We start from the raw sequence: 17,123 nt of genomic DNA on the forward strand, positions 1-17,123 counted from the left end.
CTGTGGTGTAGTGGTAAGCAGTGCGCGCTTCCACTCCGCAGCGCCTGGGTTTAAGCGCTGGTCAAAGCAACATCGCAAAAAAAATGGAAAAAAATGGAGAAAAAATGTTTTTTCTTCTCGGTTCGAGTGTATTTCTGCCATGAACCACAGCTTCTCATAAAAATAAAATCGCCGTTCGGAGTCGGCGTAAAATTGCAGGTCCCTCCCCTTTGTGTGACAACATCAATGCGCACACCACAAATCGGAGGAGAAGCTCGGACAAACACTTATATATGTGTAAGCGCCAATCTTTTATTATTATTAACCGACTTCCAAAAAAGGAGGAGGTTATCAGTTCGTCGGAATATTTTTTTTATATTTTTTTTTTATGTATGTTACCGCATAACTTTGGACCACGTCAACCGATTTCGATAATTCTTTTTGCATCGGAAAGGTAGTGTCTCAGAGGTGGTCCCGTACTAATCTGGTTCAGATCCGATCAGTGGATCATGAGATATATATATATATTTTTTTTTTATATGGGAGTTGAAGTCGGGTTTTTTTTTTGCTAAAAATTACTTGTTATTATTATTAAGTAGGAATTCCTACAAAAAGAATAATTTTTCATTCAGAAAGAGAAAGCTATGTTACAAGCATTCTGAAAAAAGCTTTGGAATGACTCGTCGATAGGCAAAAGAACACACACCTTAATGCCACTTTAATTTCGAAAGCAGTTACAGAAGTTATCTGAACCGATTCTGGCATAATGATTTAGCCAGGTGACCGACATGCGATGCAAAAATAGATTTAGGCACGGATGACTGCGCGGGTACCGCAAAGCGACTCGTCCGCATTAGTTGTCCAAAAGCGAAAATTTCGTCAAAAGCGGCCAATCCGTTTAGGATAAGAATAATTATAAACACAAGAAATAGGATTTGAACAGTTTCCGATTTAGCATAAAGTTAGTTGAACAAATTTACATAGTTTTATAAAATCCGACGGTTCTTGAATTGGTTTCCAGAGCCAAACTGGGACTTATTATTATTGTAACGTAAAAGCCCTTTTACTAGACTAACGAATATTCGCTTTACATGCAGTCTAATATGTACATACAAAAATAGTCGCACCTACTTACATACATACATATTTATGTTCTTACTACACCTAAAATCAACATTTCAAAATAAAAGTAAAAACAAGTTGGGATCAGCATTTAATGGCTCATAAAAGTTCTATGTAAATTTTGTAATGATCGTACAGAATTTTATTGCATACGAGTAGAAGTTAGGTAAGTAGAATTACTATAGTACAAAGTTAATGAAGGCAGATCGGGTAGCAGGGTTGCCTGACAGCATGTGAAAACATGTGTAAACTACCTATAAAAATGTCACTTTTGTCATTACACAAAAAATGAAAATAAGAGTTGAGCCACGTTTTCATGATATTGATTCTGCAAAATAGTAGATACGAGTATTTGGCCATACTTCAATTGCCAATTGAAAGTGATGGCCATAAATTGATGCTATTGGCCGCTGTGTTGCAATTTTATTGAAACTAAGCTGACGATTTTGGAGTTTGTTAAAAATCCAGCTCAGCCGAAGCGCGGTCAGTGTTTCTTTATTTATTTTGCTGACTGGGTTCTTAAGTTTACAGCAATCGTTAGCATGATTTGCCTAGCAAGATGGATGCTGGCTTGCCTATCTACATTCTCGTAGCATTCTTTCAACCCATCGGAATCAATGTAAGCGAAATGAGCATTTTTATGACGCCCAAGGTGTCAGCTTCAATGTTGACGATGTCCGTTGTTGGCGGCGTCACCTCCGTAATATTTATTCCAAAGTACAGCTTCGAACCAACCAAAAAAAAAAACACATTTATTGGCAATTAAAAGGTATTAGCTTTGGGTGGAGCTATGTGCTGGCGGCGGCTGCATTGCTGCTGATTAATAATCCAAAGGCCATAAAAATATTTAACGAAGACAATTTTATGGAATTTTTTTGTTTAGACTTTTTGTTTTGTTTTGTTTTTCTTGTTTTTTTTTTTTTTTTTTTTTTTTTGTTAGTAGGCAGTGCAACTTTAGTAGCTTTTCTTTTAAGTAAAGTTGATTAGGCAGCATACTGCGGCATTGGTTTCAAGAGCATTAGTATTATTATCTTAATTTATTTTTACTGCTCATCAAAAGGCCCTTAAAAGCGATGCGCTTAATCACATCCATAGGGCTCATTGAACAAGTCAAATTGTTCAAACTAAGCACTTAATCAACGTCAGCATCAAGCGCGTAATAATATCGTTGCCCGTTGTACCGCCGAAAGTGGTAAGAACCAAAGCGCAAAAAAATAAAAATTTAAAATTCTTACAAGTCTGCTAACTTCTATGCAAATGAGGTCAAGATATGGGCTGAGATAATTTAATTTCACTTCATACTGTATCGCTGAAGGCATTAAAACTAGTAAAGGAGCGCATCAAAGTCATAGCTACGTATTTATGCACATATGTATCTACCGCTTATGGGCTGTTGCTGTTCTTTATGGCGTTATTGAAGCATTCGGCCCAATAGCGATAGTTATGCCGGATTTGTAGGCAGATGTCAGGCATACTTACACACACACACACACACACACACACAAGTAGGAGTTGCATGCAAAAATTCTTTGTAACTCTATAACTATTGTACCTACAAAGAATGCATACAGCTTAGACCTTTCCCATTTGTTGTATTTGTTGTATTTGTTGGCCGCTTGCCACTTGCACTGCCCGCTCCTAAAGGACATTTAGCAATTTGCAGCATAAGAATTGGTGCGCTACGTGAAATCATGTGCTTAAGTTGGCAGATAGCTATGCTGATGGGTAAGCTGATGTGGCCGATGATAGGGATTATGATGGCGTTGTTGTTGAAAGATCACGTTGGGGATGAATCCGCTGTTGTCGTCTGTTATTCAGCACATGCCAATCAATTTAATACGCTGCTTAGCGGAGTATCTGTGTACACTGAGGTGTTTCGGAGGTAAAATGAAGGAAATATTAAGACACCACAAGAGGCTTAAATATATAAGTTATGATTGAGTAGGTTCGCATATTTAATATTTATTTCTTCTATAGTTCAGAAGAGAGTCGGATTACAGAAAAATATCCATATCCACACCCATATTAATATACGTTTCCATATCCATATCTATATCTATATTCATATCCATACCCATATCCTTTTCCTTATGAATGTCTGTAATCATATCCATATTCATATCCATATCCAAATCCATATCCATATCTATATCCATATGGAGTTCGAAATTGTGCCCTAATCGATACGTATTCTCTGTATGTATTTACATATAGCCTCTATATTGACCGTGGGTGAGACACTGTTAAAAATTAAAGTAAAGTAAGGCATCTCTCGAGGAAGAAAGACTTCATGGTATGTGCATCTGTTGGATATGAAGCTTGATTTTAATAACCTTCGGTATGCGGCGATGGGAAGACCTTTGACTAAGCTCTGAGTTGAATTCAACTAATTTAGGCTCATCTTCCGCACGTTCGTTCACAGATTCGTCGTAGTGGAGTAGGGCAATACGTTATCCTTCAGGCTCTCGATGCTCTTTGAAAACGTAGACCTCATACGTGAAGAAATGGATAGTTGCGTGCCGTTGATGGACCCCTATGAATCTCTCTTCTGTGAAGAATTAATGGGGGAGTAACAACCTCCGTGAAAGGTTCAGTAAACATATTTACAGATGGGTCGACAGTTGATCCCAGAAGTCTGCAGTGTGAGGTGGTATGTTAGATAAGCAGTTGGTTGGTTGAGGATTCAATTAACGGTAATCAGGATCGCTTATGGTGTGATAGAACCGACCGGTGAATGCCATGCTTCTAACTGAGTGCATAGTGACATTGGAAGAAAACCCTTAAGGCAATTTTCCCTTACATGAAAGAATTAAGCGGTCAAAAGAGATTTTTGAGTAGACTAAAATAAAACTCTAGGGAATGGGGAAAGGAATTGATGACCTCTGTTCGAAAGTAAAGGGCTGTCTCTTCGAGCTTTCTCGCTCTTTCACTGCAAGGAGCCTAACATTCTCTCCAATGAAATCAACGGCAACCCTCTTCACCTCCTGGACGAAGGATATCAGGCTTCCTTTACGCATTTACGTCGATAACACACCAATTCCGACGTTGAACAGCCCGATTTCAGACTTTACAGACTTTTCAGAACGCCGCACTCCGGATTGCGACAGGATGACGTCTAATGTCGCCTGAGCAAAACCTGTACAGCGAGGTCCAAATGCTTGCCGTTAGGGAGCATAACAAAATGCTCATCGAACAGTTTTTGGTAGGGTGACACATGCGGGAGCACCCAAACAGACCCCGCTTGAGGAGGGGTCTCCGCCCGAGTACGTCGGGAGCCATATTTTCGTATATATGGACGCGGTCCGGACATACATTGATCAAACACTAGACCCGACGGCGTACCGACGAGTAATCAACGGCATTCATAGGGAGCCGGTCAGCACCTATGTACTATCCCAATCACCACCAATCGCAAACTCGGAGCCAAGAGAGACTCGCGCGTTACTTTGGCCCAGTTACGGTCTGGATATTGTAGTCATCTCACAGCTACCTGCTCAGACTCGACCACAATATCTCTAATGAGTGTCCGGCATGCGGAGACTCCCCACACCAAACCATCCATCTCTTCACATGCCAGCTAAATGCCACTCAACTAACACTCCTCTACTTTTGGTCCGACCCTGTCGAAACAGCCTGTGACTTTGGTCCACCGTTGACGTTGAGCTTTGACGACAACGATTGAAGGACTAACCGAACTAAGCGGCGCTTCCACTATGAATCCCTGCGCTACGACTTCATATAGTTTCGGACAGCTATTTACAGCCGCAGCTGTGTGGAGGATGACGAGGTGAAATCGTATCTGCTCTTTCATCCAAGATCGACTATTTTGACAAATCTACGGTTTAAACACATCGACTCGTATGCCATTAAACCTCTCTGGAAACTAATTTGCCCACGGTAGTACAGACACAGCATACAGTCTTTCTTTCGATTAATCTCAAATGGATTGCTAATGGTAAGTGGCAAGTTCTTTCTATTTTGGTTTATTTTGCTACGTGTACTTACCTATTAAAAAAAATATATATATATATGTATATATTATTTTTACGCTCTACATACTACTACCGCTTTATAACTCTTAAGCGCTCATACAAAGTACTACAGTGTGATACGGAATTAGAACGAAAAGTCAGCGAGGTCGAAAGAGAATTGTCATGATATGCTTTAGTTTTTGTTGTTTTCATTTATTTTGCACCTTTTCAATGTTATCGCGAAAAAAGTGCCCCAGCTTGGCGTACACTTTTTCAAACTTCACTTAGGGCCATTTTAACTTGGACGACAGGATCCGGCAATCAGTTATCAAAATTATAGGGACTTTTTGTACAAAGTTGTATGCGGCAAGTCGTAATGCAGCGACGAAATGGTTCTTTCTAAGTCCGGCACGTCACTCAGTCATAACGAGTCAGCCGTTGGGCATTCGTTGTTTGTTGCCAAGTGTGGCTTGCTGTTGTCGGTCGGCGCTGGCTCTGGCTTTGGCGATGGTGGCGGCTTTTAGCTTTGTTCTTTCAAACTAAATTTAAATGCAGTTGGACAGTCAGTCAGGCGTACAGGCAAGTACATGCAGGCAGCAAACAGACAGACAACAGGCGGACATGTTGTCCCGGCTGGCGTTGCTGCTGCTGCGTAGCTGCCATCGCTGGTGTATGCCTTTCTGCCTGACTACAATCTGAATAAGAATGAGCTGTTTTTTTGACAGTTTCGTGACACGTTAATTTTACGTTTTATGCAGGTATGTATGCAGAGCTTTTTTTTTGTGGATTACCTACAAACATGCAAACATCAATGCGGCATAGTGCGATTCGGGCTATGAATGATGACGGCCCCGAAAAGACTATCCTCCTTTGGGTGTGCTCCCTTTTTTCTTCGTATACAATTTGTTCGAAAATTGATTGCCAAGAACATGAAGTATGTATGTATGTTGGGAGAAGTGGTGTCAGAAGCTGCGCAGCTGTTTGAATTTTCTAGGAAAAAGCTTGCTGACCTGTATACGCCAACCGCTTGGCGCTTAAAACTGTGCCAGTGTGGCAGGCAATCAGATAGGACTGAGGAGAGAGTGAGGATTGCATAGATTTGGTACGATCTGCTGCTGTTACCGAAACAAATGCTGATGCCGATGCTGACACTGACGCTTGCTGCATGTGTGTCCTCAGGCGAAGTTCTACATTTTCAAGATTTTCTCACGACAAATTGAATTTTTATTAGCCAAAAGGTTTTCAATTTTTTTGTTTGATTTTGATTTTATGCTTTTTAAATTCTCTTTATACACCAATTTTTTTTTATGCCTTATGTGGGTGATTTATTGACCGCGGCTTGTGAGAGTTTACAAAGCATACATTATTTTTTAACGGTTTCTAAGAATATTCGAGTTTATTGTTTTTGGTGCATTCTTATTGTCTGCTGTGCGAAATGCTAATATGTGCGGCAAACGATCGAGGTCAATTGCAATTAGTTAGCAACACTTTGAGTACCGTTTTATTTGGCTTGGTACTCGCAAAAGTCGCCTCCACTTAATCTCCACTATTTGTCAACACAAATGTGTCTATTGGCTTCCGCAACATTGTCAGCAAATGCAAATAACAATTGGCAACTTGTTGTCAACACTTTAAAATTCAAGTGACAACTGTGTTCATAGGTAGACATTTGTATGTATGTATGTACGAGTATGCACTTGCGGCTGTAACAAGCGTTGCACAGTAAGGCTTATTGTAGTCGTAACGGCAAGAAATATGACACAAATGCGCTGTTGACAAATGGTTTGGATAGTGGGACTATTGAATCATTAATGGATGCCGACAGCTTAGGAAAATATTTTAACAGTTTTCTTAAAGAAACAAGCCTGGGATAGTTTACTTTGTAGAGCGTTTTCGTGGGAAAAAATGTAAATAACAGCCTAAAGCATCCCAGCGTATATAGTTGAATAGTCTTTGTAAAAACACTATTCAATATCGAGAGCTTTTAGCCCAGGAAGTTGTGCTATTACTGTAACATACAAATTTCCTAAAATAGTATTTGTGGAATGCTGTTGAATTGACAATTATTTGGCAATGTGGGAGCGCTTCAAGGGCCTATGGGTATAGAATAAACTTGTCACAGATAGCCAATTGACTGAAATACGGCCTTATTCGAGGAAAGCTAACCAAGTTCGTCTGTACCACATTCTTTCTTGAAAGCTTACTCTAACTCTACTGCAATATATACAATAGGGTAATTCTGGCAACCGCCTTTCAACTCACCGCAGTCTTTCGTAAGATAAAAGTTTTTCGTAAGACAATTGGCAATTCTGGCAACTATCTTGAAAGCTTTTTTCTGTCTTTTGAAAGACTAATTATAAGATCTGTAAATGAGGAGGTCTTTTGCGTTATTCTGTTAGTCTTTTAGCAATATGCTTCCTAAAAATAAAATCAAAAAAAAAAAATAAAAGAAAAAATAAAAGATAAATAAAAAATAAAATAAAATAAAATAAAATAAAATAAAATAAAATAAAATAAAATAAAATAAAATAAAATAAAATAAAATAAAACTTATCTTTGCTTTTCTTTCAAGATAAATAACAACTAAAAATTAGAATAGTAATAGGGCCATTCCATTGTGACTAGTGGGACATTTTAGTCCAGAATGTGATCAATTATGAATTTTAACTATGTCGTCGGAACTTATACAACAGCGAAAGATATTCTTTAATATAGAACGTTAGCTAATGTATAAAATTGCTATAACAAAAATACCAAACGATTTCTTAGTTTTATGTAACTATCACTTGATTGAATGTGACTGGTGGGACACTGAAAAGAACTCTATTTTACCCTTGCGCACTCAAAGATGAAAAACTTAATTTTCACGAGCGATGTATTTGTCGCAGTCTTCGCTTGATTTCAATTAGAAACACTGTAACAATTGAACGTATATGTTTATGTAGATATGTATGTATGAATGTGCCACAAAATTCGTGATATATAACCGGGTGCTTCTGGAAGCTTAGAGCAAATAGACGCCTGACAGAAAGAAGGTAGGTACAAGTCGCAACCAATGGTGATAGCAAACGCCGAACTAACGACAACACCACCGCCCACTAGCATGCTACATACTTACATACTTATGCATACAAACAAGTGTGTTTTCAAGTAAGTATGCACACAAAAAAAAAGATAAGTAACCTAATGAAATTCGCATTTGCACATCGCATGTGCATCAATATTTAAACAGCCGCCTTGTACTTGCATAGCGGTGCGTTGCCAAAGCGTGTGACCATCAGCAGCGCGTCATAGCAATCGTCGTGCGATGTTGTGCTGACAAAGAAAAATGCAGTCATAAAATTAACTTTGCCACACACATAAAATAAACAGTACGCAGACCCTTAATTCCTCGCCTCGTACAACAACCAAACAAACAAAGCAATTCAAATTGGAAAATATTGCACGGTATTGTAAATTTTGCTGCAGCACTAAATACACAGACGTGAGTGTGAAATTACAAACAGTCAAAGGCGCGCAAAAATGCAAACGATCGAATTGTCGAATAAGCGCTGGGCCAACTAGATGACTGAGCGAGCGGCTGAGCGAAATTGCAAAATTGCGAAAATGCGACCGGCAACGCGAATACGATTGCGATGCGGTACTACTGATAAGCGGAAAGAAAGCTATGCCACATCAAACTATGCCACATTGCAATTGCGCAGCGCATTGTAAGTGCAATGCGCAATGCGCTACTTTGTGGCATTAATGCACAGGCGAACTTTGTGGCAACAGCGTGCGCAATGTGGCGTGCGTATCCAATCAGCGATCTGCGCTTGAACGCGTGTTGATTTCATTTGATTTGAATTTTTTTTCCCAAAGGCGCACAAATTCGCACAACAAGCGTACATTTGAGCGGTGCTGCGCCAACACACTTACATACATACATACTCGTACAGAGGCAGCGGCTCTAGCATTGGCATGCAACATTGATTTTTAGTTAGTTAAATGCGTTCGCTTGACTTGACTTCCTTGTCGCGCATTTCGTCGAAATCGTAATTGCTAACTGCAGTGCGGTAGCAAATAATTTTGCTCTTTATGTAGTGCTAAGCGTTTGTTTTCCTCAAATTGCTGCTTTAACTTAGCTGTGTTTATGAATTTGTTTGTTTTATTTTTAGTTTTTTTTTTTTCTTTGAACCGACAATCTACAAAATTATTGGCGCCACACTGCTGTGAACATAAATTTTGCGTGCGCCTGCGCAGTTTTTGGCAGTCAGCTAACACATCACTTCACTTCACTTCATCAACAGCAACTTGCATTGTTACACCTTTTCACACAAGTTTTTTTTTTGGAAATTTTTTGCAATTACCTTTTTTTTTTTGATTCGTTGCATATTGATATGCTTGCGGAATTGCAATAAAATTTACGAGTACTTCCCATTTAATGGGAATTTTATTTCAAGTTAATTGCAATCGATTTTTGTGACATAAATTTTTGTGCAACTCGAGGAGTTTGACATTTTTTGCACCTCAACAATTTTGTTCAAGTATTTATTTAGTTAATAGCAAGCATTTATTTTGACACTTTGTTGCGCAAATTGTGGGTGTGGGTTATATGTGTAGGTATGTATGTACATTAGGGTGGTAAAAAAAAAAAAAAAATTAAAATAATAAAATTAAGTCGGAATTTTAGCGCTCTCACCCCCTAGCATTGTTTTGTATCGAAAAAATATACCCTTAGTTTTAATTTTGAAATAAAAAAGCATTGTGAGGTCGCGCAAAGCGCTTAAAGTTTTCCATGTATTTTATATGAGAAAAAAACCCCTTTACGTAGAAATGGTATAGAATTATTGAAAATCGATATTTTTCGTCTGGTTCTTGTCAGGAGATTTCCAAATCGAATGTTGATTTAGCCATTTTTTAATATCTTTTGATTTCAAAGTAAAGAATAGCGGTACTTTTTCGCTATAGAAATATCCTAGGGGGTGAGAGCATAAAAATTCCGACTTAGCTTTTTCCCCCACCTGCATTTTTGGACCACCTTAATGTACATACACAAATATGCATGTGTCTATACAATACTTTGTACTCACCTCTCAGGTATCGTGCTGTAGTAGAGCAGCACCGTTGCAATTTCGTAACAATTCAGACCGGCTGCAAGTACACATTCCGCATCGACAGTTACAATCGGATGGCCTTTTAGATCACTGGTACCTGGAAACAAAAAAAAAAAACAAATATCAGATATAATTACTTGCCGCTCTATGTGTTAAATATTTACTAAAGTTATACATTATTATTTGAGAGAAAATAAAAAAATTGTGCTGATCTTTTTTGGAGTACTATGGTGTATAGTCGTTGTGCTGGGTATGCAGTTACAGTTGCACGACTATACTCTGGGCAACGTGAGCAACCCATGTGCGAGATGCGGTAACCAATCCGAATGCATCCTTGGGTCAAGGCAGAAAAAGAGGCAGCTTCGGTGAGGCGACTCCAACTTATTCGGTTTAAGGGCTTACTGCCCTTACGTCTGCAGCGTCTGTTCACCAGTAGGTGCGGCTGTAAGCGGGCGTCTGTCTTGGAGCAAGCGGCTGGTTAATAAAAGTGTATTATGTTGCGAAACCACTTCCATCCCAGCAATGGGTAGTGCGCTGGATTTGGGGCCCGGCACGAAAAGACCCCTTACAGTGAAGAAGCGAGGCAAAGCCTGGGATGAGACCCCCCTTTATGGTGACGACCACGGCAAACGTTTAGAGGACTATGATTTGAGGGCATTCATCTGGAATGCCCGGGCCCTTAATGAGAAAGGTGCCTCTGACCGGTGGTTGATGTCGTCGTAAGGATAAAAGCTGACATCCCCGCCATCCAAGAAATATGTTGGACGGCACAAGGCAAGAAAAGCTAGGGGCCTTGCGACGTCTACTATAGCTACCATCTAAAGGAGCGCAAATTCGGTGTTGGATTTGTGGTGGGAGAGAGACTCCGTCACTGAGTACTGTCGTTCCCCCCGGTGGACGAGCGTCTAGCCACAATCCGCATCAATTCCAAAGTGGGAAAGGAAGATATACTTGGAACCACCGTCGGAAAATTCAGCCTCCACGGCGGAACGTCTGACAACGTACTGAGGCTTACCGACTTAGCCGGAGCCCGAAACATGGGAGTATACAGTACCATGAAGTTACACGGCTATTGCGGTAGATGGAAGGCACGTTTAAAGTGTTTTGGACGTACTTATACTTCGGGGCCCAAACATCGACTCGGACCATTGTCTTGTTGCAGCCAAGATACGCACCCGCCTCTGTGTAGCAAAAAAATTTGCAGCCAAAAATGCAAGGAAAGCTTTACGTCGAAAAGCTGCAGTCACAACAGACGGGCAATGCATTCGCTACTCGCCTCTCATACCTGCTCTCAGAGAGTACTCTTCAACAAACTGATATACGCGAGCAGTGGAACCACATTTACCGATCATTAAGTACCGCCGCCTAGTAAATAAGAAGCAATAAGAAGAGATAGGCCGAAATACGCCGAAATGCTGGCCGACAGGAAAAACGCCCGAAAATTTTACCAGAGAGTTAGGCGATTTACGGAGGGTTACAAGAGCGGGGCGAAATCCCTTTAAAAGCAACTATGGTGATCTAGTGACGGCACTGAAAGTAGTAGAGACGACGAATCCGAATCCCCAGTCGATGACGATGGAGTCGATGATAAGGTACGAATAACGATCGTGCGGCTAAAAAAAAAAACGAAGCTGCTGGAGCTGACGTTCTGCCAACCGAGCTATTCAAGTGTGGTGACGAGGAGCTGACAAGGTGCATGCATCAACTCTTATGCAGAATTGCCGAATGGTGTCAGATCAACGCAAGCCCGATGACTGGAATTTAAATGTGCTCTGCCCAATCAACAAAAAAGGCGACAGCACTAAAAGGAGTTGCCTATAAGCCACGTTGTTTTAATTTGGTATCCTTGCGTCGAGCAATACCACCGTCAGAATTAGAAAGGACCTTTCCGCGCTGTTTAATACCAGATGAGGTTTCCGACAAGGTGACCCTATTTCATGTGAATTCTTTAATCTGAGATTGGAAAAGAAAAAAAGAGCCTCAGAGCTAAACCGCTTAGGAAAAATATACTACAAGTGCGTGCATGGAATTTGGTGCAAGCTCTATTTTTGCATAGAAACCTAGAAATATAAAAAAAACTGTGTGGATTGGCGACCACGCCTCTCCTCCCTCACACTAGTGGAGAATTCAGTGAAATTCGGTTTGTAACTTGGACTAACCTAGGAAGATCTAAATAGGAAAGATCGGTTAACCGCCACGCCCGCCGGCCATTCCAATGTCGTATTCTAATGTGGCAAGGTCGCATCGGATCATTGTTGCAGCTTATACAATAACGGTTAGTTATCTTAAAAAGATGCTCATAAATTTTCAAGTGATTTCGACTATTTATTTAGAAATTATGAGCAATGTCCCCGCCTAGATTGGCTGTTTTTACCACTGCGCGTCGGGCCGTTTGGGGTAAAAGTACCTAAATTGCAAGTTCAGATTCCTCCAACCCCAAAAACCCCAGAAACGGATTTTGCATTTGAAACAAAACGTTTTAATTCGATAAGCTGGGAAAAGTACTTCCCTATATACAATCCAAACTTTCAGAAAAACTTGATTTCATCCATTCCCCGCAGGCTGACGTACAGTGTTATGAAAACATTTTTATAATTCTTACGAAAATTTTGATGAACTTTTTAAAGTTCCACCTTGAAATTATTATTGTTTTGGGCCTCTGATTTTAACAGTTTAGTGCTTGGAAAATGGTCTCGAACCGCATTTGAATGCCTCTTACGTTTTCTCAGTTTTCTTATGAGCCCAGTAATGGTACTTTGGAGACAGTCCCACTTCCCAGCAACAACCTAGTAGCATCGATCTTGCCACCTCAGCCATTCTCCTGCCCATGGGCGTAGGCAGGTAGGGGCAGGGGGGTGCTCGAGCCCCCCCTAACTTTCAAATTTTCCTTATATATGTATAAAATAGTACCCTGAAATGCCAGCTTAATAGGGTCGAGGCCCCCCTCTAAATTTCATTCTGGCTACGCCGATGCTCCTGCCTTCATTGAATTTAAATTCGTGACACATTTTGTTAACGCTCGCAAAATTTGACCCAAAGACCCGCTTTTGTAAGTATCTAACAGCAATATTACATATTCATAGCGCTTTCAATCTGTCACTTTTCATTAAGCGTGAGCATATTTTATTAAAAGTGAAAAGCTTTAAACAAACTGGTACATGATTAAATTTCTGTAACAGCGAAAAAAACGGCATCGACGAACCAATTTGCATGTCAATTAAATTTATGTCATTTACGCTACAAATGAACTTGACACAATTACTACGGCCAGACAGCGTGATACCACAGCAAACTCCCAAGCAACCCAAACACCCAATCGCCTAACCGCTTAACCACCAAGCCATAGCCAATCGCATAGAGCGCATGCCACATGCCACCACCACATAGGAGGCGTACCTGTGTGCAACATTCACTTTACACCCCAGCCAATTTCGTACACTTTGGGTGGTCAATTGAATGTTAATGTGTTAAAATGTAGATGAAACAACAACAACAATAACTTTGTGCGAACAACGAATGCAGCGAGCGGCAGTTGCAACGTTTACGAGTTCACACAAGCGCATGCCTCCATTCATACGTAGAAGCGCTTCTTTAGAAAAATTGAATAAAGCGCGCAGTCTAGTCTGGAAGAGTCTTCAGCAGCATGCGTGATGGCGCTGATGATGGCAGTGGTGGCATTGAAACTGATTTTGCCAAGTGTTGCACGTAAAATTGAATGACACTAATGAAAATGAAAAGCCAGTTAGTTAGTTAGGCAGATAAGCTGAAGCGCGCTCCGATGCTATTTAATGTTGGCGTGTAAGAATTTCACTTCCACCTCACACAAATCATCGAATTTATGACATGGTCGCTTGGCTAGTCTTAGCTGGGGCCATGTGTGATGAGCGCACGGAAATTTGATGCGTTGTGGCATTGGCATGGCGTGCGTGAGATCGTTATCAATAGCGCGATCAACCTACTCAAGTGTTGTGGCAATTAATACAGGCACATACTTATGTATGTATGTACGTATGTAGGAACGTGGGCTTGGCAGGAAAGCAATTGAAATGCAAATCGATTTGGCGATAACGTCGGAAGCTTGTGAGCGCATGAATCAAAAAACAAATTTCTAACAAATTGAGTTTATTGGCTTAGTGGAACAATTTAGATGCAAAATTTTGTAGCGAAAGTTCGATCAAGAATATTTAAATCGCCATAAATAAAAGCGTGGTGTTAATGAGAAATATGCAAAAACGATTAAGTCGCGCCAATGGTGGGCAATCAAAGCGGGCGATGGAAATGCATACATACACACAGTGCCGGATTAAAGCAGAGGCCGACGGGGGCGGCGATCACAATAAAATTAGTTATTAGAAAATTTTTGTATGGCAAAAAAAATTTTGTCACCAAAATTTTTGGTAAAATATTAAAGAATATTTTGTGCATGCTCACATTCTTAAGTTTTTCTGGCGTTACAAAAAGTCAAGAAAAACTTTACAAAAAGCAGCTCATCTATAGTTTTACATATTTTGGTTATTGCTTTTCATAAGCTTTTATTTAACTTGCTCATCGCACAGAAATTTCCAATCGATGTTAAACTAGTTCCCCGACAAGTCAAAGAATGGCACCGATTCAATTCTAGTGCAATGTGCAACTCGGAGGTTCAGAACTTAGCTTATGTAGACCAAGCAATGCATTAACTTGCGATGCGGCGTGCGGTGTTAAAGAGAGTTGTCAACACCGGAAAATTTCTAGCGGAACATGGCGTGGCTTCCCGAGATTCCGATGCAATTTTTGGATCAGCGAGTGATGGAAATTTATTTCGAAAACTTGAACTAAGAGTAACTACTAGCTCATTGTCATCCATTTTTAGCTGGACACTTCATGGAACACGGAAACATGCGATCAGTGTGACCAGGTTCGGAATTTTTGAGGCTCGATTCAAGCAATTATATTTTTGTTCCAGCCTCGGAATTTTAGGTATGCCACCAAAAAGGTATGAAATCTAAAAATTAAAAAAAATGTCATCGTTTTCTACGAAAAATGTTGCCTCAAAAGTGTATTAAGTGAATTTTCGATTGGACGCATAGTTGCTCTTACAAAATAATTCGTAAATTAACAGTTGGGTATTGTTATTGGAAGTCTCCTGAAGAGAACCAACCAGAGTTTTCCGATCGAAAAATATTTATTTTCAAGAATTCTATACCATTTGCACGAAAAGTTGTTTTTTTCCGCATATGAACTACATGGAAAACTTTGAGCGCTTTGAACCATCTCTAAATATTTTTTGACTCCAAAATAAAAAATAGGGGTATTTTTTTCCGACTTTACTTCTTTTGGACCACCCTAGTGTACATATATCGAATTTGATCGGAAAGCAGCGGCGATCGATTTCTTCGATTTTTTTAGAGGAGCTTTTTATTTTTCACGTTTTCGGGAATACAATATGACATTTTGAGCACTAAATTGTCAGCTTTGGAAACAGCTACAGCCTCAAAAATGTATATGTTACCCGCTGGTCACGTCGCGACACGATGCGTTGATGCTATAAAAGGGTTGAGAGTTGGATTTCTCCTCGATACAGAAGCGTTGATAGCAATGCGAAATGGCGATGAATAGTTTAATATTGTAAAGAAAATGAGGCCGCTCGAAACAGCATGGTGCATTGTCTTCTGGCTTTAATTCGAGTAGAAAATCTCTAGCCTTCGAGATATACAGAGAAACAGCTAAAACATTTGAATCTTTTCGAGTCAGAGCAAGCTACCTATCGGCTCAAAAATAAAGACGAAACAACGTTCCGCTAGGGACGAATTTTCGTACGTGGTGACTTATTCCACGCTAAATTCAATCTGTAGGTAATCGTTATAGAGCCCCACCCGCACATTTCCTCCGGCCCATGCGGCCCCACCAATGTTAATCCGGCCCTGCATGTACACATAACTAAATATCTTAATTTATTAGAGCGGATGTTGTGTTTTTTTCGTTTTTTTTTTTTTTTGGCAATCAAACTTACCTGGCAGATAAATACCCGATGTGGTTAAGAGCTTCTCAGGGATTTCGCCGATCGAAGCAGGCGGCACAATTTCGCATTCGAATTGATCTGTAATAAAGATAAGAAAATTTGATTGGTCGTTATTGCTTTCTGCTATAGATACATACTTATACATTATTAGAGTTCGTAATTGCATTGCTGGTGCTATTAATATGTTTTTTTTTTGGTATTCGCTTGGATTTGAAAAAATTTTTGACTGCTTGTAGTGAGTGGCAAATTGAAAGGTATGCATAAATCGGTCGGTGGTCAGTGGTTGGCGTTTCAAAGTTAAGTACATACAACTATGGTTTTTTAAATTGCTGGTTTCCGAATATATTTTCATACATACTATGCTAAAATACTATGTAGTAAGTTTGCATTAGGAATGCTGTATGTATGTATGCACGTATTTATTCTCTTGTTTGCCGTGTTCTATTTAATTGCTGTTACTCAGCCCACACACGCGTTGTTTTTAATTGCATACCACTTACTTATACATATTGCTATTGATATGGCCAAATATTTAATGCACAAAGTGTGTTAGCTCATAGTTTGCTAATATTTTTGGAAAATAGTTAGGTACCTACATACATACATGCCTTGCAGGAAAATAAGAAAATTTTTGGTAGTGATACTAACGAAAAGTTGTAGAACCGTTCTGAATTTTTTTGACGGTTGTTAGAAAATTTTAGGATTTTTCTCGGGCTCTTTTTAAACTTTTATGAGTCAAGATTTTTTTTTGCATTATTGAGCCTATTCGGAAATTTTTGGTCGGTTTTTCTGCTCAAAATAATACAAATCAAACACGAGCTCATATTATTGTTTTCTGTTGTAAAATGGACACACCGTGTCTCAGAGTTTTTAACTTTTTTTTATTAATTTTTGTACAAAGCCAACCGCCTTTAAAGAGTTTTTCGAAGTGAAGCTTTTTTAAACTTCTTTCAT

At 39.7% G+C, this 17,123-nt stretch overlaps 1 protein-coding gene across 1 annotated transcript in view; it reads right to left on the bottom strand.

Annotated features, from left to right (window-relative positions):
- LOC118746960 overlaps positions 1-17,123 on the bottom strand; it is a 463,693-nt gene that overhangs the window by 51,202 nt on the left and 395,368 nt on the right. The window contains exons 6-7 of the mRNA XM_036480954.1: positions 16,161-16,247; positions 10,145-10,265 (exon numbers count right to left, since the gene is read on the bottom strand). Of these exons, the coding sequence (XP_036336847.1) occupies positions 10,145-10,265; positions 16,161-16,247 (208 nt within the window). The remainder of the gene's footprint in view (positions 1-10,144; positions 10,266-16,160; positions 16,248-17,123) is intronic.

This window comes from Rhagoletis pomonella, unplaced genomic scaffold (genome assembly GCF_013731165.1).
Source record: "Rhagoletis pomonella isolate Grant_MI unplaced genomic scaffold, Rhpom_1.0 Rhpom_scaffold_00011, whole genome shotgun sequence".
Lineage (NCBI taxonomy): Eukaryota > Metazoa > Arthropoda > Insecta > Diptera > Tephritidae > Rhagoletis > Rhagoletis pomonella.